This window comes from Colossoma macropomum, unplaced genomic scaffold (genome assembly GCF_904425465.1).
Source record: "Colossoma macropomum unplaced genomic scaffold, Colossoma_macropomum, whole genome shotgun sequence".
Taxonomy (NCBI): Eukaryota; Metazoa; Chordata; class Actinopteri; order Characiformes; family Serrasalmidae; genus Colossoma; species Colossoma macropomum.
Window position 1 is genome coordinate 39175113 of NW_023494789.1, and position 22713 is coordinate 39197825.

General features: G+C 39.3%; 1 protein-coding gene across 5 annotated transcripts in view; it reads right to left on the minus strand.

Moving 5' to 3' along the window:
* tead3b (TEA domain family member 3 b) overlaps positions 1–22435 on the minus strand; it is a 52162-nt gene extending 29727 nt beyond the window's left edge. For 4 of the 5 annotated variants that reach the window (XM_036571272.1, XM_036571276.1, XM_036571277.1 and 1 more), the window contains exons 1-3: positions 22270–22435; positions 21740–21823; positions 1008–1259 (exon numbers count right to left, since the gene is read on the minus strand). In XM_036571272.1, coding sequence (XP_036427165.1) covers positions 1008–1131 — 124 coding nt within the window. In that variant the 5' untranslated portion in view covers positions 1132–1259; positions 21740–21823; positions 22270–22435. The remainder of the gene's footprint in view (positions 1–1007; positions 1260–21739; positions 21824–22269) is intronic. The other variant, XM_036571274.1, reaches the window with a different exon arrangement.
* Positions 22436–22713: the final 278 nt, after the last annotated feature.

The window sequence follows — 22713 nt, forward strand, 5'->3', positions numbered from 1 at the left end:
GTTTGTTCTCTGTAGAGGATGTTTTAACTAAAGATTCCAAATGGAGTTTCTGTCAGAGAGGAAAATGTCACAAAACAGTTCCCTAACTATGAACTTACAATAACATTCAAAAGTTTGCAGGCAATGTTATCAACAATATAAAACTGAATTTGCCAGTAGACAAACTCTACTATGTGCTTCCTGTTCAAATCCACAGGTATTAATAAATAGCAGGACACTGTAAATAAAAATGATGAAATGTTAGATGTGTCCAGAATGATGATGAGACCTGTAGATGATTTTAACATGACTGAAAAAGATGTATAACATTAGAATTAAACTCCAGAACTCATCATATTTTAAAAGTGTAGATCAATCTCAAGCATTAGTCAAGCTAATTTGGAAAGAAAAACAAATAAAGTAAATAGATCGTTATAGTAGGGGTGGGCGATACAGCGAAAATAATCATGTTACGATATTTAACAACATTTTCATGATGCATGATACTTATCGCAATATACTGACACAGTCACAATGCACTAGTAATAGTAGACAACATTTGACAATCCATTAAACAGTCCTAAATATACTCTCTCTGTAACATGCAGGATGCAGGTGGTCAGTGTTTTTTCAGTACAGACAATATCCAGGATATGATCAGTAATGCATATTGTTTATTCACAATAAAGTTTATCATAATAATTTATAATAATAAAATAGTGTTATATTGCCTTCCTTTAAATTACAGTTAATTTTTTTTTTTAATTCACTTCTTGTTCACATAATTTAAACAATACTGTAGAAACCTTCTAAAATATCTCTTGGTGAATAGTTTGCAAATGGAAGTCCACATTGTATAAGTCACTTTTGTATAAAAAATATATTGTTATTAACGTTGTTCTTGTTATTACCATTTCAGCTTTTATAACGGAAGGTTTCAAAGAAGCAAAGCTCACTAGCAAAGCACCATGCTTACTCATTAGCACTGTTCATTTGACACAGGTCTAAAACAGACTAAGCTCTCTTACCATACATCTTGCCCTCGTCTGAAAGGATGATTTTGCGGCGGCCGCAGGGTGGGTATATCGCTAGGGCCTCCTGGAAGCTCTGCTCGATGTCGGGGCTCCACACGCCCTCAGCATCTCCGTCCATGGTCTTGTCCAGCTCATCGCTCCCATCCTCCAGCCCCTGCTGCGGGCTACCATTCGCACTCCACTCGTTCGACGCAATGATGCCGGCTCTTACCGGGCCCTGCCACGAGCCCACACACTACACAGGTACTGCAGAGAGAGATGAAACAACTGTCATCATTTAGGAAAGCAAAGATGCACTGATGCATCATGGACTCACACATCAACTATGAATTTAACAGAATCAACTATGTATTTAATGATTATTATTAGTCGACATTCTACTACAATTTTTTTTTTTTGGGATTTTAACCCAATTATCTCACCAATTTAGTCGTCGCCAATTCCACCCGCTAGTTAGGACTCCCCCAATCACACGATACTATCAATGCTAGGAGGGCGAAGGCTAACACAGGCTTCCTCCGAGACCTGTGAAGCCAACCACCGTTTCTTTTCGAACTGCCGCTCACGCGACGTCATTGGACAGCTGAACGCGCTCGGAAGAAAGCGCCAACCGCCAGATCGCCAGCTAACAGATGCCTGTGCTGACTAGCATCGCGTTAAGTGATGGGGGAAGAAGGAGGGGCCATCCTACCCACCCAGAGAGAGCGAGGCCAATTGTGCTCTCTTGGACTCCCGGCTACGGATGGCTGTAGGACATTTTGCTACAATTTAAATAGTTTCCGCAGACACACTTGTGTACCCCAGGGTTTCACTGCACATTTAAAAATCATTCTGAAACATATTCAAATTTCATGATGCAGCCAAGTGACTCCTAAATATATCACAGCAAAAATAAATCAGAAATTTATAGTCAATATATAAACTATGCTGCAAAAACAGCTCGTTTTGCATTCATCGTTTCTGTGATGTCACAAGGACCAGCTCTTTTACATATATCCACCTATTAATCCTACAGCAGTTTAGCTCTTCATATTTTTCACTGTAACTTGGTGATATATCATACAAATACAAAGTTATCTATATAATCTGATTCAGCACAAACGTAGCTTTTCAATAATACAAAATTGCAATGCAAAAATGAACAGAAGAAAAAATATTGAATACATAACAAATAACATTCAAATATTTTAAGAACTTACAAAAAAGCCAGTGGAAGCCTCTGTTGTCTATATGTACAGGTCTATAAGCACTGCTCTCAGCACTGGCAGTAGGTGTTTTTTTTTCCTGCTCTTATTGTTGATATGTATTGCTGTCTAGTTGTATAGAGTTACATCACATTCCGAACATTTCTTGTCATCATTGCCTTAGAAAAGCATTTGTAGCATTTCAGCAGCCATCTTTTGTTTTTCCTAAGTCTGCAAAAAGTTTTCAAAACTCATGCCGGAGTCGGCTAGTCGCGTTTGAACCCACTAGCACTGTGTCTGCAGTCACGTTTTCAAAACAAATCCACAGTGGAGTGGGAGGATATCTAAAGCTTTGAGTGGATCTGCTCGATGGTGTATTTAATCCTCTGATCGACTACCAAGCAATGCAGCAACAACAAAAAAGAAAACTTGCAGGAAAAATCCCTGCTGAACACTGATCTGTATACATTGCGATATAATGGGCTGGAAATACAGATGACTCTGTAGAAGTTGTGTATATCAGGCCTGGAATGAAAACAACCTATTAGCTGGAATACATAAATCTTCTTATAACTACAAGATAAATAAAGCAAGTCAAAGTTACACACAAAATCCAAACCTAATACGTTTACAACAGCACTGATTCAAATTCACAGCACTGCAGATGCCTATAAATTTGCAGGCATTACAGTTCATTTCTAATTGACTCATAAACGGACGCGTATAAACAACCCAAATCCTGACTGCTCTTACGACTTCCTCAGCACTAACGTCCTCCAAATGACAAACGAATTTCTGACATTATATAAAACCCCATTTAAAAAGGCCTCAATAATCAGGCCAGGCCTGAAAGAATGCCTGTGGTCGGGAAAGAGCGGTCCAATGTGGCTGTCGAAACGTCTGAAACTGGTTAAGAGATCTTAAGTGTTTTTCAGGCTGCCTCTCTTTGCGTGGTATTGTTCCCGAGGACTCGGTCCCAGGAGTGACTATTATACCCACATAATTCATTCTTTTATTTCACTTTCTGCTGATGCTGACTAAAATACGCTGCTTGGGTAAATATGGCCGACTCGGCACGTGACCTTCCTGGGGGGATACTCAAAACGCTCTGGTTACGGCCACGCTGAAAGAATAAGCTTTGCTTGGCAGGCCGAGAGAGAGAACGAGCAAAACAACCCCGAAACCGAGAGTCCGCCTGGAATGGGAGCAGTCTAATTGCAGATGCAGGCTATGATGCAGTCTAAAATTACAGTGAGATTAATTAGTGATACAATGAGGCGATTCCAAGACACGGTGATGTCTACTGGTGAGAAGCTTACTTGATGTCTGATTTGACAGCAGATACCAGAAGTCACTGTGTGTTACATATAAGTGCACAAGACTTGACTGTACTAGAGTAAAAAGGTCAAACGAAAGTGAAGGATTAAAAGATGACTGTCTTTGACCATATCATTATTGTGAGAGGGGAGTGGTCAGGTTTATGTTTGGTGATCAAAGCCATGAGAAAATGAGCTAGGCCTAATGACCAATGGGATGACCAAGGCTGCACAGAGTTTAAAGAGAGGTAAAAATGGGCTTTGCATTCCCCAGGGATGGCCCAAATTTGGCTTGGTGGAGTACAGGAGGTAAACCTAAGCCCTGCACATGCAGAGTGATGGTGCTAAACCTTCAGGCTGACTTCTGGAAGAATTTAAGCAGAGCTACCTTTCAGCAGTTTGGTGTGTGTGTGTGTGTGTGTGTTTGTGTGCAAATACATACACATACACACACAGAAAAAAAAGTCATACACAGCAGCCTCAGATCCTTAAAGACACTGAGAAGAGGAAGCACACACACACACACACACACACACACACACACACACAAGACAAGCTGTAAAATATCCTAAACAATGTACAGTTACAGTCTTACTATGTTAATGTGCTAAAACATGGTGAAATATTCTTAATATGCTGACCTTGTGGAACACACAGTGACACATTTCATGTGTATATGAAACATATGATCACTTGTAGAGGTATAGCAATGCATTCACGATACTCGGTTCACGATTTCGTATTCACAATATTTTGAGCAAATGAAAAATAATGACTATAAATGTTAGATTATTCACAGCATGGCACAGTGAGATAACAAGGTCAAAATGCACTGTTACACACCTAATAACTAGTGCAGTACAGGGGCCAGTCCCACAGACCCAGATTAAACCTAGGCCTGGACTAATAAGAATTACCATTTGAGAATCACCACTGGCACTGCAATTAAAGGGCCCATTTCCTTCTTGTATTTTATGATTTCCTATAAGGTCAACTTTTATGAGTTTTACATGACGCTTTTGCAAACTCTCTTCATCCCCTTAGAATTAAACAGGCTGTTTATATTACTGTGCCTTTAACATTGATATATGTTAACATCTGCTCATGTAGCCTTTGCTGTGCTTCATTCAAAAAGAAGCTCAGGCTTAAATACTTTATATAACTTCAACATGAATGCTTTGCTCTAGAAATGACACCTTAATCTTAGAATTATTCAAAGTGAACTTCAATTAATAATATTACTCTAATTATAGGATACTGCGATTATAGGATATCAACTAAAGGCAAGTTTAACAGCCACAAAAAGCACAAAGCAAAACATAGTTTGTATGGAATATTTCAGTTAACAAAGCGAAACGTTGTGAGAATTATTATACCATTATATAACAAATCTGATGCTATATTTTTGTCATGTTGCCACCTCAACTTGTGTGTAACCCTAAACATGGTGTTTATTACCGCCCTGCTTCACCTCCCCCTCCATTCTTGTTGTGAAAAGCAATAAAAAGTTAAAAAAAAACAAAAACAAAAAAAAAACAAAAACGACAAAAACAACAAAAAAAAACAGGATATCTAGGGGTGGACAACCTGATAATATATTGTTATTGTGAAAAAACTTTCACAATATGCTTTTCTGAGCATATCATGGACACTGTCAGTACTTAAATAACACTAAGTACATGTTTCATTACAAAGAGAGCATAAGTAGGGCTGTTTAATTAGATTTAGTGCCGTGCAGATTGTAAAACACTGAATAACAATTTCTGTAGTTGTAGATTTCTTATTATAATCTTAGTGTTTTTTATCTGTGGCACTACAGGTTCTATTTTGTCTGTTCCAACTTACTAAATCCCAAAAAAAGCCAAATATTGTGATGCATATCATGCATCGTGAAAATGTCAAAGTATCGCGATATAATATTTTTGCCATATCTCCCACTCCTAAGCATATCAGTGTTTTGCTTTTTTTTTGTTTGGTTAAAACTGAGCTGTAAATTGCCCTAATTGTTTTCTCACTCTGTACTCTTCAATGAAAAGTTTGAACAAATTAATGGCATGATGATACTACATAATCCTAGCATACAGTACACAGAGATAATAATCTCTGTAGTGACTTCTGTGACTCAGCCAAGGCCAGATATTCTTCTCAATAACCTCTGTAGTGTATGTGTGTCAGGGAGGGAGAGAGGGAAGGATATTGAGAGGGGGGCGCATGTAGAAGAGAAGCCGCTCTATTGGAGAGTTGGGCTTAAATTCCAGACATCTCCTTATTAAGGAAGCACGGCCTGAGCTCTCTCTCTCTTTCTCTCTCAGCACCCTCCCTCTCTGCCCTCTTCCCCACCCCAGCCCAGTCGCCCCACGCTCCCAAGCACTCTGCCCAAATAAGGAGAGGAGAACATGGGATGAGGGGAGGGGAGCAAACAGAGGAAAGGAAGAGTGCGTGTGTGTGTGTGTGTGCGTTGAGTAGGGGGTGGTGTGGAGGGAGAGGAGGGGAAGGGTGGACTGACCAATTTAGGCGTCCACTCTGGGGTCTGGAAAACAGTGGGATTGTTCCTGTTGCAATGCAACAGCACACATACACTGTCTCTGGAAGAGTGCTAAAGCTAACGCTAACTGTTAAATATACAGGGCTTTGGACTAGAGTCAGGAAAAAAGCATGACTTTCGAGCACTGCTGTATCACGATAGTGACCAGCATCCCGGGGGGAGTACAACGAAACACTCCGTTGCAAAACACCATGACGAAATGGGTCGACCAAAGTGAATCAGTTTATTGGCAGCTTTTTATGGGGTGCATATGTTCTCCTTGTTTACATGCTGTTTTCCTCAAGAAACATTTCAAATTGCTAGCCTATACTGCATGGTAGTTACTTAGAAAACGTATGAATTGTGAATTGATGGCCAGCATGTGCAGAGTTCTGTCTTTCCTAAGGTCAGACAGCGTTGACTTGTGACATCTGTCTGAAATCAAAAGCGCTTTCATCAAATCATCTGTTCCTCAAGGCTCAACAGACCTTTGGCACTACATGGCACAGCCAGAGCACTGATGTAAGGGACTATTCGAAAGTGCACACACACAAATACACCAGAGGTGGACAATATGACAATATTTATCACTATCGTGATAAATTATGTCACAATATGCTTCCCTAAGCATATCATGGCTATTATTAATACTCAAAACGATGCCAAACAAGTGTAGGTTTCACTAAAAAGAGATTATAATAAGTTTAGTATTTAGTGCAGAGCTCTCATATGTGCTTGCATTTTTTGATAGTATTTTGATAAAAATTTTGATAAGCATATATTAAAAAGGCATAAACAAAGTGTCAAAAAGACATTAAAATCATTTGTAATGGCAATACAAAAGGAAAATCATGATTAAAAATGCTTTTGCTTCCTTCACTCTCCTGCACCAGTCAGCGCAGACGCATTCACGCAGTCTGATCAAATGCAGATAAATGAGTGCAGAATACAGATCAACAACAGAAGCAGAAAGTAAAGTTCCTGCTAGCATGACATCATTTGTAGCCAAAGTTGTCACAAATGACAACAAAAACAGAAATGTCACTGTCAAACAGAGGTGGGCAATATAGATAAAAAAAATAATATCACGACACGTTAAGAAATTGTCATGATACCCGAAATGTCATGGTATTTATTTTTTCAGACAAAAAGAACCTGTTGTGCTACATTTAAAAACATACCATCAAAAACTGTGGACACAATAATTTTCATTCAATATTTGGCATACTGTGTTGTACTAAATCAAGTTAAACATGACTAATTTTGTTCTCCTTATAATGAAACAGGCAGTTGGTCAATGTTCAGAAAAGCAAACTGTATTGTCACATAATTTATCACAATAACGATATGTACTGTCCTACTGTCCAGGCCTAATGTCAAAATGCAAAGTTTAACTAAAAACAATGGAATTTATTGCTATGAACAGGCATTCTCTGCTGTTGAGGATACTGGTTTTTACTTTATTTAACTGGATAACACATTTCAGTCCCAGTTCATCACTAGTATTTTTTAATGCAGCACTACTTACTAAACCTATGAAAAACTAAATATCATGATGCACGTCACAGATCGAGAAAATGTTCTAAAGTACTGTGCTATATTTTTGTCATATTGTCCACCCCTAACAGGAAGACAGCTGGCATTTTACAGATCTTGATTGAATGGCGGATTTCATGGAAGTCCAGCTGCGATGTGTTACCTCTCATTCCCTTCCTCACACTTGCGCACCGCAAACAGAGCCCTTACTCAGCCTATAATGCTGAAGAATTCCCATGTGCAGAAGGAATGTAAATAACACACTGAAAGCTATGCGGCACACACACTCATTGAAACAGACATTGAATGAACACAGCTCTACTTGCGCACTCTCAGGCAGTCACTGTGCATACTGTCCATTACTTACTCAGTCTAAACAAAAGCGCATATCATCACTATCGGGACAGAAACCTCATATCTCCAAAATAGTAATTTTACAAAATTGTAACTCAATGTAAAGAGCAGCTGGCATTTTCAAAATCTTTATAAAAAATTAAAGAAAATAACTATAAAGTTGGAAATACAAGGTTTTGTCCTGAATGATGGCACAGCCCGCCAATGTCACCCCTTTGTTCTAGAAAAGTGTGGAACACTGGAAGTGATTCCCTGGTGAAATGGCCAGGATGTGTTCATCTGCCAGGAGCAGCCAACCCTTAGTCACAGGTCTTTTCTGGGAACGGGGGATGATGGCCAGCAGAGGTTCAGTCTGGGGGCTTTCTGTATGACCCACAAACAGGGGGAGAGTTGTGTGTGACTCATATCTAGTCACTCAGATGATGAGGATTTCTGGGGATTTTACTTTCAGGCTTAGGAAATAGTGAGTTTATCAAGTCAAGGCAGTGTTTTTGCCCTTAGTAGCTAAATAAGGGAGTTAGCTGGTGGTGGGGAACATGGCCAACATAAGATCACAATATTTTTATGATCACATCAAATCACGTTTATTGTCACATCACATTTACACATGTGCGAAGGTGAGTGAAAATCTTGCAGTACATAAGGTACTTCTGCATTGCAATGTTAAATTTTTAATATTTAATTTTTAATAGTTATTTAATATAAATTTATAATATATATATATATATATATATATATATATATATATATATATATATATATATATATAAATATATTAAAAATATATATAATTTTTCTGAGGTTTGTTAAGTTGAAACAGACAAATAAAGAACCAGTAGTGCAACATTACAAAAAAAAGAAAAAAACTATGAACAGTGATTTTTATTCACCTAAATTAAATCCAATTAAACAGGACTGATTACGCTCTCTTAAATAAAACGTAGTTCTTCACTGTTCAAGAACTGACGATATATGCAATATTCTCAGAAAAGCATACTGCATCGTAATGTGACAATCTATCACATTATTGGTAAACACTGTCATATTTCCCACCCTAGATTTGGTCGTTACTCGACGATTATGAAAGAATATTACATGATAATTTAGGTAGAGAGACAACAAGTAACCATGCATTCCCATGGAAATGTAGGTATTCAAAACGCCTTTTCATGTGCCATATCCCACATTTTGCATTTATTTTTTTTTCTCCAACACCCACTTACGTGTGCATTAGACATGATTTTATGCACCAAAAAGCAGTTCATTTTTACATGATCATTTTCCAAATTATCTTTATCCCTTAGAATTAAACAGGCTTTTTGTGTTACTGTGTCTTTAAAGCTGATATATGCAAAGGAGCTCTGTTCTGATTGGCTGGTCCTGTATTGTGTCTCATTCCCAAAGCAGCCCAGGCTGAAACACTCCTTATAATCTCAGTGTGAATGGGCAGAGCTAGACTGCTGTAGGCTGCATAAGTGGATAAATATAAATGCGGTGATTTTCGTGACATCACAGAACCAACAAATTTAAAACAAGTTGTTTTTGTGGTCATTTCTCACAGATGGACTGTATGGCCTAAGGGGTGAATGGTACATTTTGGAACTTTAGCAAGGTTTACATTTTATTTTTTAAGTGGGAACATATGTTATATAACGTTTTACATATTACATCTCTTATACATACAAAATCCCACGTTTTATGACCTAAAGCCCCATTAATATATGGTCACTATAAAACCCTGGACAGTGAAGTGGAAGTGATCAAAACCAAACAGGACGAATTCAAAAATAAACCATCACTTCCATCAGACTAAACATTTTTTTTAACCGCACAGGCCACGCACCTCAGAGACAATAGAGCCGAAATGAAGAGAAGGAACACCAAGTTCCTTTGTACATAAATCGATTTATGGGTCTGCTAGATGTTACATTGCAACTTGTAATATTTTCCAAAAAGAGCACGGACAGGACAGATTGTAATCCTTCAGAATGATTAAACCATTCCACAGCCAATGAGGAACGTGAATCTGTAAAAGAAAGCTTCAGCTCTAAGTGTAGCTTGTCTCGGGTCCTTTTGTTTTTCATGTCTCCTCTGCTCTCAATAAGTCATCTTATTAAATTTCAGGGAGTCCTCTGACTGTCGACAGAGCGAGGGGACTTTCCAGTGCAAACAGACGATTCCACTCATCGTGCAAACTCAGGGCCCATCTGTGAGCTAGTCCTCCCTGGCGGCCATTTTTTGGCGGGAAAAGGCAGAGGGAAGGATCCTGTCCAGGAGGGAGGTCTTCACGCCCTTCTGCCAGTGAAAGAGGGACTGAGGGGGTGGGGGGTGCGGAAGAGCGCAGAGAGGTGATGCTAAGGGTTGGCAGGCAGCCAAGCTGGCGACCATAACCTGCTTTTTGTTTTCATGGCCGTTCACCTCTTTGACGAGGTGAGGAACCCAAAACACAGTGAGAGGACAGGAGTTATGGGAGACTGGGAACCATTTATAATGGCCTGGGCCAGGGTGACTGCTCGATCAAGTCGCAGCTAGCCCAGGCTGGACTGCCTGAAGCAATTAAACAAAATGGTAATATACTGTTGGAGCACTGGGCCCACATGATGGACGCCTCAATGGTTGAAATCTCTATTGTACAACTGGAACTGATATATGGACTCGTCTCAAAGGATTCCCTGATTTTCCTGCTCAAGGCTAATCAGAATGGGAGTCTTCTTTGGAAACTGCTGCAGCTGGAACACTTGTTGGCAATAGCCACCCCAGGGAGTATGCCCCCAGGGTAGCCCCTATAACACACCCTTCTTTCACTCATGCAAGTGTGCAAGTGCTCACACACACACACACACACACACACACACACACACACAGACACTTGAGAGAACAACAGGGCTGGACAAGTGTAGCAGCAGCTGCTGGCTCAGGTCGGATTACAGATAAAGACGTTCTGGGCTGAAGGCAGAGCAGCCCCGCTCTCCATAAACCAGCACAGAGCTCCAAACAAAACCAAATCCACACAATGCCCAAAGCTCAAACTGACCTCACTCACCAGCTTGAATCAGAACACAGCACTGATTTCTACAACTGATTAATCCATCAACTATCATTTGATTAATTTCTGCAGATTAGTTCTCACGACAGCTCCTAAATCACAGCACCACATCGTTAAAAGTTCTTCCACTGCGACAATATATTTCTCATTTTATAGTGCAACTAAAGAAAATCAGACCTCTATACTTCCTGTACTGCTACTGCAATCGATCAGAATGACAACCAGAAACAGTATGACACAAAAATCAGAGATGTCCCTTCATTCATTTAATTTCCAGTCAAAATGGCCAGTAATTAATTTAATCATTTTTCGTTTCATTTGTTTCAAGTATAAGCAGAAAATGCACATTTAACTAAAAATTACACAGAAGCTTCAACCACTAAAGAACACATTTTCTTCAGTATTTACAGTGGTGTGAAAAAGTGTTCGCCCCTTCCTGATTTCTTATTCTTTTGCATGTTTGTCACACTTAAATGTTTCAGATCACCAAACAAATTTAAATATTAGACAAAGATAAACACAAGTCAACACAAAATGCAGTTTATAATTGAAGATCTTTATTATTAAGGGAAAAAGAAATCCAAACCTACAGGACCCTGTGTGAAAAAGTGATTGCCCCCTAAACATAATAACTGGTTAGGCCACCCGTAGCAGCAACAACTGCAATCAAGCGTTTGCGATAACTGGCAATGAGTCTTTTACAGCGCTGTGGAGGAATTTTGGCCACTCATCTTTGCAGAATTGTTGTAATTCAGCCACACTGGAGGGTTTCCGAGCATGATTTGCCTTTTTAAGGTCATGCCACAGTTTCTCAATCGGATTCAGGTCAGGACTTTGACTAGGCCACTCCAAAGTCTTAATTTTGTTTTTCTTAAGCCATTCAGAGGTGGACTTGCTGGTGTGTTTTGGATCATTGTCCTGCTGCAGAACCCAAATGCGCTTCAGCTTGAGGTCACGAACAGATGGCCGGACATTCTCCTTCAGGATTTTTTGGTAGAGAGCAGAATTCATGGTTCCATTTACCACAGCAAGTCTTCCAGGTCCTGAAGCAGCAAAACACCCCCAGACCATCACACTACCACCACCATATTTTACTGTTGGTATGATATTCCTTTTCTGAAATGCTGTGTTACTTCTACGCCAGATGTAACGGGACATACACCTTCCAAAAAGTTCAACGTTTGTCTCATCAGTCCACACAGTATTCTCCCAAAAGTCTTGGGGATCATCAAGATGTTTTCTGGCAAAACTGAGACGAGCCTTTTTGTTCTTTTTGCTCAGCAGTGGTTTTCATCTTGGAACTCTGCCATGCAGGCCAATTTTGCCCAGTCTCTTGCTTATGGTGGAACACTGACCTTAACTGAGGCAAGTGAGGCCTGCAGTTCTTTGGATGTTGCTGTGGGGTCTTTTGTGACCTCTTGGATGAGGCGTTGCTGCGCTCTTGGGGTAATTTTGGTCGGGCGGCCACTCCTGGGAAGGTTCACCACTGTTCCATGTTTTTGCCATTTGTGGATAATGGCTCTCACTGTGGTTCGCTGGAGTCCCAAAGCTTTAGAAATGGCTTTATAACATTTACCAGACTGATAGATCTCAATTACTTTGTTTCTCATTTGTTCCTGAATTTCTTTGGATCGCAGCATGATGTCTAGCTTTTGAGGATCTTTTGGTCTACTCCACTTTGTCAGGCAGGTCCTATTTAAGTGATTTCTTGATTGAGAACAGGTGTGGAAGTAGTCAGGCCTGGGTGTGGCTAGGGAAATTGAACTCAGCTTTCCAAAGATGTGAGAAACCACAGTTAATGTATGTTTAATTTATGTTTTCACACAGGGCCCTGTAAGTTTGCATTACTTTTTCCCTTAATAATAAAGATCTTCATTTACAAACTGCATTTTGTGTTTACTTGTGTTATCTTTGTCTAATATTTAAATTTGTTCGGTGATCTGAAACATTTAAGTGTGACAAACATGCAAAAAAATAAGAAATCAGGAAGGGGGTAAACACTTTTTCACACCACTGTACTGTGTCCACTCTTTACCTATAATACAGCTTCCATTTATTTTTCAAGAATTGCTTTCAGTTTTTCAAAGAAATCTGCAGGGATTATTTTTTCACTCCTCTAAAGTTCACTCTTAGAAGTTGGTCATATTTTCTGCTTCTCATAATCCAAGTTATCCAAATAATACTATTAATTCTAGGGTCTGGAGTGATCAGAGGACACCAGCAGATTTTTTTTGTTTGTTTTCTTTGATTTGAAAATGTTCTTTTATTTTTTTCACAGTGAGGTTCTTCTTGAGAGCTACACATCCTTTCAGACTCATTGCACTGAGTTGACTTCTCACAGCAGAACGACAAAAACACCTGAGGATGTTTTCAGATCTGAAGCAAGAATGGAGATTGATTTTCTCCTCTTTCTCAAAGATGAAAGCTTTAAGTGCTGTTTATCTGATGGGGATGGTTTTGGTGGTCTATCAGGTCCCATTTTCTCTGTACCCCATGTATCTTTTACTCATTTTATAAACTCTCGTTTCAGAAATTGATTCATTTATCTTTCTTTGACTTTATTACACATCAAAGCTCTTCAGTAGCATCTGAAAACTAATAACTTGTTCTTAATGGACGTTTGGATGAGAAATTCAGTGAATGAAGGGTGAACATTTGCACAATAAAGTATATTGACTAAAAGCCTTCGCGTAATCTTGTTGCAGACCTCGCATGCAAGCACTTTCACCAGAGTGCACAGATTTCTCCTTAAAGCAATGATCATAGTACACAACTCATTAAACACTTGAGCTGTATAATGAAAAAGCAGTTCAAGTGGCCCATCACAAATGAACTGTCTCCTTTCACATGAAGAAGCCATCTGACGACAACAAGAGAACAAACAGAGCTAAATCTACATTTAGAAGTGTGTGTCACCAAAGTGATGCTGTGTGTCAAAAGCTCAGGCCACACACCAGGACCATAAAAGCTTTGGGTGGCATGGTCACTGAAGGACGGCGAGGTCTGTCAACACTTACAGCTCGAGTCAGCCACCTTTTATCACTCACTAAAATTCTGCAAATCTTTAAGTTACAGTGACTTTCATGTATTCAGCATAAATATTTTACAACAAAATTCCATACCCCATATTCCTCTGCTGTTCATATCTGCTTATAAAACACAAAAAGCTGAATTTTATTCCTGGCCTGTTTGGAGCTCAAGCTTTCTGAAAAGTAATCAGAACATGGTGCTGTTTTTAACCACGCACTGTTTTGAAGCCCTGCTGGGATTACGTAATAAAGACTGCACTTCACTGGGACAGAGATGAAGAGGTCTCACCAAAACACCTCTTCCAACACCCCTCCAGGACGGTTAGGAGTGTGTCTGAGTTTCACAACGCCAACTCCCCCCTCTCAGTCTGTGCTAAAGTCTAATAAATTCTCCCCAGCTTCTCCAATAGCTTCCTCCTACTTCCGCTCTGGCTCGACACTCAGGAAGCAATCAGAGCAGAGAGAGAGCGAGAGAGAGAGAGAGAAAGAAAAAGAGAGAGAGAATGAGAGAGGAGGTATAAGCTAAAAAAAGAAGAAGATATGGAAAGAAAGAAAGAAAGGAAGAAAGGGGAAGAAATGGAAAGAGACAAAAGAGACAAAGAAAGGTAGATGCAAATGAAAAAAAATAAGAGAAGAAAGAGAGAGAGACAAAGAGAGAAAGAGAGAGAGAGAACGTATAAGATAAATAAAGAGTAAGATATTGAAAGAAGGAAGAAAGAAAGAAAATGTTATGTGCAAACTATGAAGACCAAATGAACAAAAAGAAAGAAAGAAAAAAAAGAAAGAATGAATAAGAGAGAGGGGAAGAAATGGAAGAGAAAAAGAGACAAAGAAAGGTAGATGCAAATGAAAAAAGAGAGAGAAAGAGAGAGAGAGAGAGAGAGAGAGAGAGAGAGAGAGAGAGAGAGAGAAAGAGAGAGGGTGAAAGAACGAGAGGGATGTTGCGGGACAGACTTAAGCCCTGAACACATCGTTCTACATGAGGAGCTGCACATCATGTTGAGCAACCGTGTATGTTACTCAACAGAAAACGCTTTCTCCTGCCTTTCATCTCCAGGGCTGAATATGCAGATGTGAATCTCAGGGGGATTACTGGTTTCCTGGCTTTTCTCATGTTCCTCATGTGGGGAGGAGGATGGGACCTGCTCGTTCGGAGGCTGCCCTCACATCACACGCTCTCACTCACGGCAGCTGTAATCCAGCCGGCAGAGGAAAGACTGACACACAGGCTGGCGTGTGGGCCAGAAGACTCCCCCCAAAGCCTGATTCAGCACTTTCCTCGGAAAATCTCCAGGCAAATCGGCAGAGCAGTGCTCACTGCCTGACTTGGTCATTTAGTGGCTAGGCCAGGGGCTGCTGCCAAACCCCATGAAACCTGAAAGACACGCATAGAGCAGGGACTGCTCGGGGGCACGCATATATAAAAGTAGTGCTTCTTTTTTCATTTTTTCTGATGGTATTTGAAAAAGTGAGAGAGAGAGTTAAAGGGAGAGACTAAATGACCCTTTCTAGATCTGATCTAGATCTAAAACCATAGTGATCTGCTTTCTTTACTACTAGATTTCTTAAAGGGGAATTACACTTATTATACTTAGACACATTTCTACTGTTGGGATGTAAACAGAGTCAATAAGAGCACTTTGGTTTCAATTGGTTCATTGTGGAAAACCAACTCATTTCTCTACAGTGGTAATGCCAGGAACCAGGGGTTCATCAAAGATGGTGTGTGATAGGAACTGTACTGCAAACGTTTGAAAAGAACGACTTTATTCATGCTGGGGGTCACTGCTCAGTCAGTTGGTGAGTGCCCTGGTTGCATATAGCTCTAATTGTAGAATGAAGCGCTTCATTTGCAGCTTTTTAAAGAGAGAATGAGGAGTATGTTACATGGAAAGCTCACAGTTTTTTGGAGGGATGTTTTATTTTGCCCTATAATGCCCTGCATGTACCCCTCCACCATGAAAAGATTTAAAAAAATGCATTCACACCAAAATATTCAGGCATTAATATATTTGTTACCAATGGATGTAATAACTTATCATGAGTGAGATTTAAAGGCACTACAGGCTTTCGGCATCTGGTTCCTATGAACTGTGAACAATTGTGACTTTCTGACCGAAGCAATTCACATTAAACTACACTGAATAACTTCGTTCACAACTTAAAAAAATAATTATGGAGAAATTTTGAAAAATTGTTGGAATTCCACCTTAAGCCAAATCAGACAATCAAGGCTCCAGATTCTGCAATGAGTATCAGACTGTGATTTTAAACAACAGACGATAAAGAGTCTAGTGAGGGTCCTAAAAGTCCAATCACAATTTGTCCATCTATTTTACCATTAAATTTAAGATGCCGGTACCCCACTAAGGGACACAGGTTTTCCAGCAGCTCAGGTATATGCATGTGTGAAGCTCTACCGGTTTGTGAACTCCAGCGAAGTACATCGCAGCAAACAGTTGGTTTCAAGAACAACTGGAAAGTTCAGCGACTTTAGACAGACAGAAACAAAGGCCACACTGTTCTAGCCAATGGCCTGCCCCTCCCCTCGAGTTGAAAGGCCAAAGAGAAGCAAAGAGAAGAAAAATCTTATCTGCCAATGCCTCGCACAGGAAATGTATGTAAACAAGTGCCTGGAGAGCATGCATTAATTTTCATCTTAAATGTAAACACACTTCCATAGACAGCCTCTCCATCATAATTAATAAAGCATGGCAGCATGTCATGTGTGTTTTGGCCTTGTTGCTACTTCTTGCCTCATTTAAAGTGCCTGAGGAAAAAGCCTCCGATTTAAAAGGGAAAAATTCTATTTGGGAAATTGAATACAGTATGAAATGTTTCCTTTTGCAAATATTTGGACGGCTTGACTGGGCTACAGGCCGCTGTACTGGCCAGTCTGTGAAATGTTGCTTAATACAATTAAGCGCTAGTGATTAGTGAGTTGGAGAAGAAATCACATATTTTCGCTCTTCCCCTTCTGCTTTTCTTTTTCTCGCACACGCACACAAACTGCAAGATATTTGTTCAGGCCTGTGTTGACAGACGGGTAAGTGGCCACCATTTGGAGGGCCACTTCTGAAGCGGGTGCTAAAAGGCGGCTCCGGCCTGCACAAATGGAGCGGGGCTCATTAGATGCTGGGCCTTTAACACAGAGCAGTGAAGGAGCTGTCAAGCAGCCAGCAACATAAACACACACATACAGCACAAACAATCTGCTCCAGCCAGTCCCATTTGCTCTTAAAGTGAGGAAGTATTCTTGCTATGCAAAGGATTTGCCTTTTCAAGAATAACAACAACATTAGTGCTGCAAATTCATCTAAAGTCTAGAAACAGAAAATGTATGTAGTGCTTTTAAGTCATGGATAAGCAGTACAAGACTTTTAAGCCAAAACAAACAACGAACATCAAAATTCAATTGTTGGCTTATTAAACAGCAAAGCCTCATTTAGCACAGGGAAGCCAAAAGTCATACAGTTAGCCGTGTTAGCTCGCAAAGGCAACTTAAGGTAAACTGCAAGGGCTGAGAAAGCAATCTGCACACCTGCAGCTGATAAAAGAATGCAGCAAAGACAAAATCACAACTGCTTTCAAACACAAAACACATGTTAAAACAATAAAATAAATGAGCAGACTGACTTAATTTAGGTCACAAACTTTTTCACCTTTAACTGTTCGAACATCCCTGGTCAAATGACATGTTTTGTTGATTTTCTAAGTGAAAAGAAGTTAACACACCCTCTATTAGAACACACTTCTGTACATTTCTGCACAACTACTGTTTATTTGCTGAATTTAATATATTGAAAAAAAAAAAACAATGAAATATGAAATGGGCAATAACTTTCACACAGTTCACTTTTTTAATTCAGTGTTAAAATCAGTAAATAAGCAGTAATTTTGCATTAAAATGTGCAGAAGTATGTTGTCTGCAGAGGATGTCTTAACTTATTTTCCTTTAGAACATCAACAAAACATGTAACTCAACCGCAGTGCCCAAACTTTTACATACGACTGTATGTTTACACTCATAGCACAAAGTAATCTTCCTAGTCCTGAAAAACAACAACAAAAAAAAAAGTCTAAAGAAAGAAATCATCACAGCTTCTTCACTATAAACAGAGTAGTATCAAGTTAATGAACTTCTACTTTGAATAGCAAAGAGGCCCACAGCTGGGGAGAGTGAAGAAAAAAAAAGGGCCACTTCAAGACTGGATTGTCCATGTAATCTAATTGGCCGTAAGCGCTGCTCCACCAGTGGTGGCCACTGCCTTCTAGACGTCAAAGGGGAAAACAAATGTACTTTGTGACAAACCAAAGGCTTGCCTGGTGGCCAGAGCAGACAAAAAAACAAACAAAAAAGCAACTTATGCGTTGTGAAAGGCCAGCTACAGTAATGTGGCACACATACCGAAGCAAACCAGCCAGCACAGCAGAATGCTAACGTTAATCCACCCCAGATTTACTCTTGCCTTCAAAATCTAATATTAGAATCCTTGTGCCTCACCATTCACAAGGCTTGTATTACATTACCTCTTTGTTTTCCTCCTATAATTTGAATTGAGGAGTCGAAATCCTCTATCTGGAATCGAGTTTATAACAACTCTGTGCAGTCTGCCCTGCTCATGGGTTAAATTTAGGGCTGTACATTGTGGCCTTACAAGGTTTTCTCATAACATTAGTGATGCACTGCATCATCAAAACCTGCTGAATCAAACTTATTTTTACAAACTTCTGTATAATTAAATCATTAAGATAAAGCCACTGAGAGTGGTCTGATGTGAAATAAGCAGTTCTAGAGAAATTTGCAAATTCAGAATTGTTCACAGTGGTGGTGACAGAAACCAGACAACTGAAGAGTTCTCTATAAGCTCCTACAGAAAACCATTATTTGAAATGGTTAGGAATAGCTGAGACGTTGTTTTAAGGTTTTGGCCTAAAACATTTATTTTTTTAAGCCCATTCAGTCAAAATATACCCAAAAGGAAAAATAGTGCCCAAAGAAAAGTTGCTTTTTCAGGTTTATAACTATATTAGCATTATCAACATTACATAGAAAATCTCAGAAGATGCCTGCAGGTCCACTGGCCTTTTTATAATAATTAAAGTAGCTTTGTACACATCGCACTGTAAACATTGTGACCCCTGGTTCCTACCACCACCACTGTAAAGACAACTTGAGATAAAAACGTTTCTCTAAAATGAATCACTTTATATCCAACCACTCTGAAAGACTTTGTTTACAACGACTGAATTATACAGACATTTTGAAAAATCAGCGGAATTCCCCTTTAACTACTCTCATGTTTTCACTCTATTCTGTGTATAATGGTAAAAAATATAATGAAATGGGTGTTCCTTGCTCTCCATCACATTTATGGTGAAATCGCTATCACACACCATCTTAGATGATGATGTGTTCAGTCTAAAAAAAAACACCTCTTCAGTGGTGAGACATCTATCCTAAAGACAATTACATCTGACCTTTATTTAAAGCCACAAATCTTTCCTAAGGAAGAGAAGCGGGGTTTGTAAATGGCGGTAAATTATAAGACAGATCTAACGAACTATGCAGGAGAACCAGAAGAGGCAGTCTGGGCTGGACCATCTGGAATGAACCTGCAGTACAGCATTCTGTTCCTCTAGCAAAGCTGCCAACGGTCGAGATACGAAGCTCAGAGAGGCAAAACAGATTTATGTACGTTCAGGGAAAGAAACGAAACAAGAAGAAACAAGAATGACACATGGCCTGATACTAATAACTAAAGTCATCGGTAATCTATCAGTGACAATCTATCAGTACAACAGTAAAAATGAGTAGATAAAAATATATGTTGCCATGATACTAATGAACAAAAGAGTAGAACCAATAGAAAATAGGAAGTTCTGTTGTATTGATGATATATCAATACAACTAGTAAAAACTAACAACAAATACTGTCGTTCTGATACTACTGTATCAATACAACAATACAACAGTAAAAACTAATAAACAGAAACTACTGAATAGTGTTGTTGATTCTGTTGTATCAATACGGAAAAAAGACCTAATTTCCAAAAAATAAATATGCATTGGGAAAAAAATTATACATATCTTCTTTCTTGTAGAAACTGAGCATTAGCATTATGGAGAAACACAGAATTTATTTTGGTAGGTGTAAAACCCAGTGTTGCCTAAACATTCTGCTCTTACAATAAAGAACATATATCAATATAAAATATCAATCCATCACTTTTTTACACTACATGTTTTATCTACCAATACTGATATGATTCTGATATTATTTGTCTCTAAAAAATATTCTCAAAAAACATAAGTACATTGGGCCACATCCACCAATTATTCTTAAGAACAAACTTCTTCTTAAAACACACTTACACTGTTTTTATGAATTTTGTGTAATTCACCAAAGTTATTTGGGATTTGTTCTTAGGTAAAAACAGAATCTATATACACTCAAGAGCACAAAGGTGTGAACAATTCTGCGGTTTAAGAACACGTCATAAATCTGACGTAGACTTTTTCTTAAGACCTTTATCAAGAACAAATTAAGGGGTAAAACTTAGGAAGATATTTGTGAATGAGGCCAATGGTTTTAAATACTAAATCTAATTAAACTGGACTAACTATTCTCTCTTTGTAATGAAACATGTAGTTGGTTAGTGTTCTTTAAGCACTGATAATGTCCACTCAGAACAGCATATCGCTGCTGTCTCCAAAATGAGAACTTTACAGGAGAATGAAAAAACATGCTCTACTTTCAATGTAAGTCAATGGAACCAGACTTTTTTCCAAGTAATTTTGGGTCATTTCTTTTGGTCCATTCATCATGAAATTTACACACAATGTACAGGACACTGGGTACTTTCAAATTATGTCAAAAACTAAAAAATGACAAAAATGGAGATACAAGGTTTTGCTCCGACAGCAGCAATATAATTGTGGTACATCAAATCTAACCATCTGACAATCACTTTTTAAGCAAAAAATCGGCCGATTTCAATATGATTTTGATACTATCATGCATCCGCACTATAAATCTGACAAAGAAAAGCCTTCCCTTGGCGGGAATATGCAAACTTCACCCTGTCCAATAGCAGTCCAGTTTGAAACTCTAAGCAGCCTGCCTAGGTGGAGATTACTGACCTGTACTGTCATTTCAGCTTTCCTTATGAGACACAGAGGGACAGAAACAGCCTGCGGGCTTTAAGTGGAGAAGTGCCACAGGAATGAACAGAAGAGTGACCAAATGAAAGCTGTATCACCTTTTATCAATAGCCTACAATTAGGGGAAAAACTCATTAGCTTATGAGAGTTAAGTAAGGCACTGGCTGAGTTCATGTAAATACTGCACAGTACTATGAAGCCAAGACGGCATGATTCAAAACGGTTACTGTAACAAGCCTAGCGGAGTCATAGCATTACTTCCAGAGTAAATTATGAGTCAGATCTCAGTGTTTCGGTTGCTGAGTCAGTATCATAGGTTTTGAGGCAGACTAAGATTATTATCCATTTCCACACCAGAGGCACCAAAATACAGCTTCGGTGAAGGTATAATCAGCCTGAACTTACATTGTGACTTGTGACATTTAGTTTTATTGGTTAAATAAGGGCTATTTTTAAATTGAAACTCATTTCTATGAGTTAAAAAGGATGACAGGGTGTTTTAGGAATGTTTTTATTGTTGGCTACATTTATATGCTGGTGAAAGAAGTAACAAGTTAGCACAAACCTCTTACCTATAAATGTAGCTGAGGCGTTTTGACCCAAGTTTCTTCTCAAACCGTTGGCCCTGTTCTCTTTCTCTTCTCCTCTTGACAGTCCTAGGGAAGATTAAAAGTTCTTTTCTCATCCCCAAGAACAACCATGTGAGGAAAGAAGGCACTACTTTGAAAAACTTAGCTAAAAACAATGACATTTTGCTCGCCCAGGCTGAGGCTAACTGCACGGCAACACTGAGGAGACTCCGGGTCTCGAGCTACGGAGGCTACAATGCAACGATGCAACTTGAATTGAAATTCAGCGTTAAAACTTTTCCCCCCGCTGCCTCAAAACACAAAAACGGCAAAGTCTCGTCCTCTTTGCTCACAAGCAGACACGCACAATATAACAAATCCATTCGCATTTCTCTCCACCATCCCACCCCACGCAGGGAGCTCCGTGGAAAAATGCGAAATATGACAAAGATCTGAAAACTTCACGGCGTGAAAAACTCCAGCAAAAGACACCGAGACAAAAGACAACAGGCAGCTCCAGCTCAAACACTCACCTTTACTGAGGGAAAACGCGTCCAGCAGTTCAGGAGAACTGGACCAAATATCATTAATTCAAAAGCTGGCTTTTGTTTTTTCCTGAGCCCCTTATTGTTTTCAGTAATATCTCTCCCCGGTTTGACAGTAAAGGTGGAATGCGAAGTATGGGTTTGGTATGAAATTCACGCACTTCGCTGGAAAACGAAGGAGGGGGGAGAGGAGTGGAAGGAGGGGCTTTTGTTGAACGTCAATCAACAAAGTTGGGGGCAGAGACTTCTCCAAAATCTCCTCCCTCAGTTTAGAAACCGCTGTGGGCCGGTGCTGTACATTCAGCAACAGGCTTGATAGGCTTTTAGCGCTTAACTACAGCACAAATGTAATGTTGTATATCCAGAAAAGAATGAAAATACAACAAAATCCTTCCCTCATAGTTTATGAACTGCTGTAGGTCTGTGCTGTAC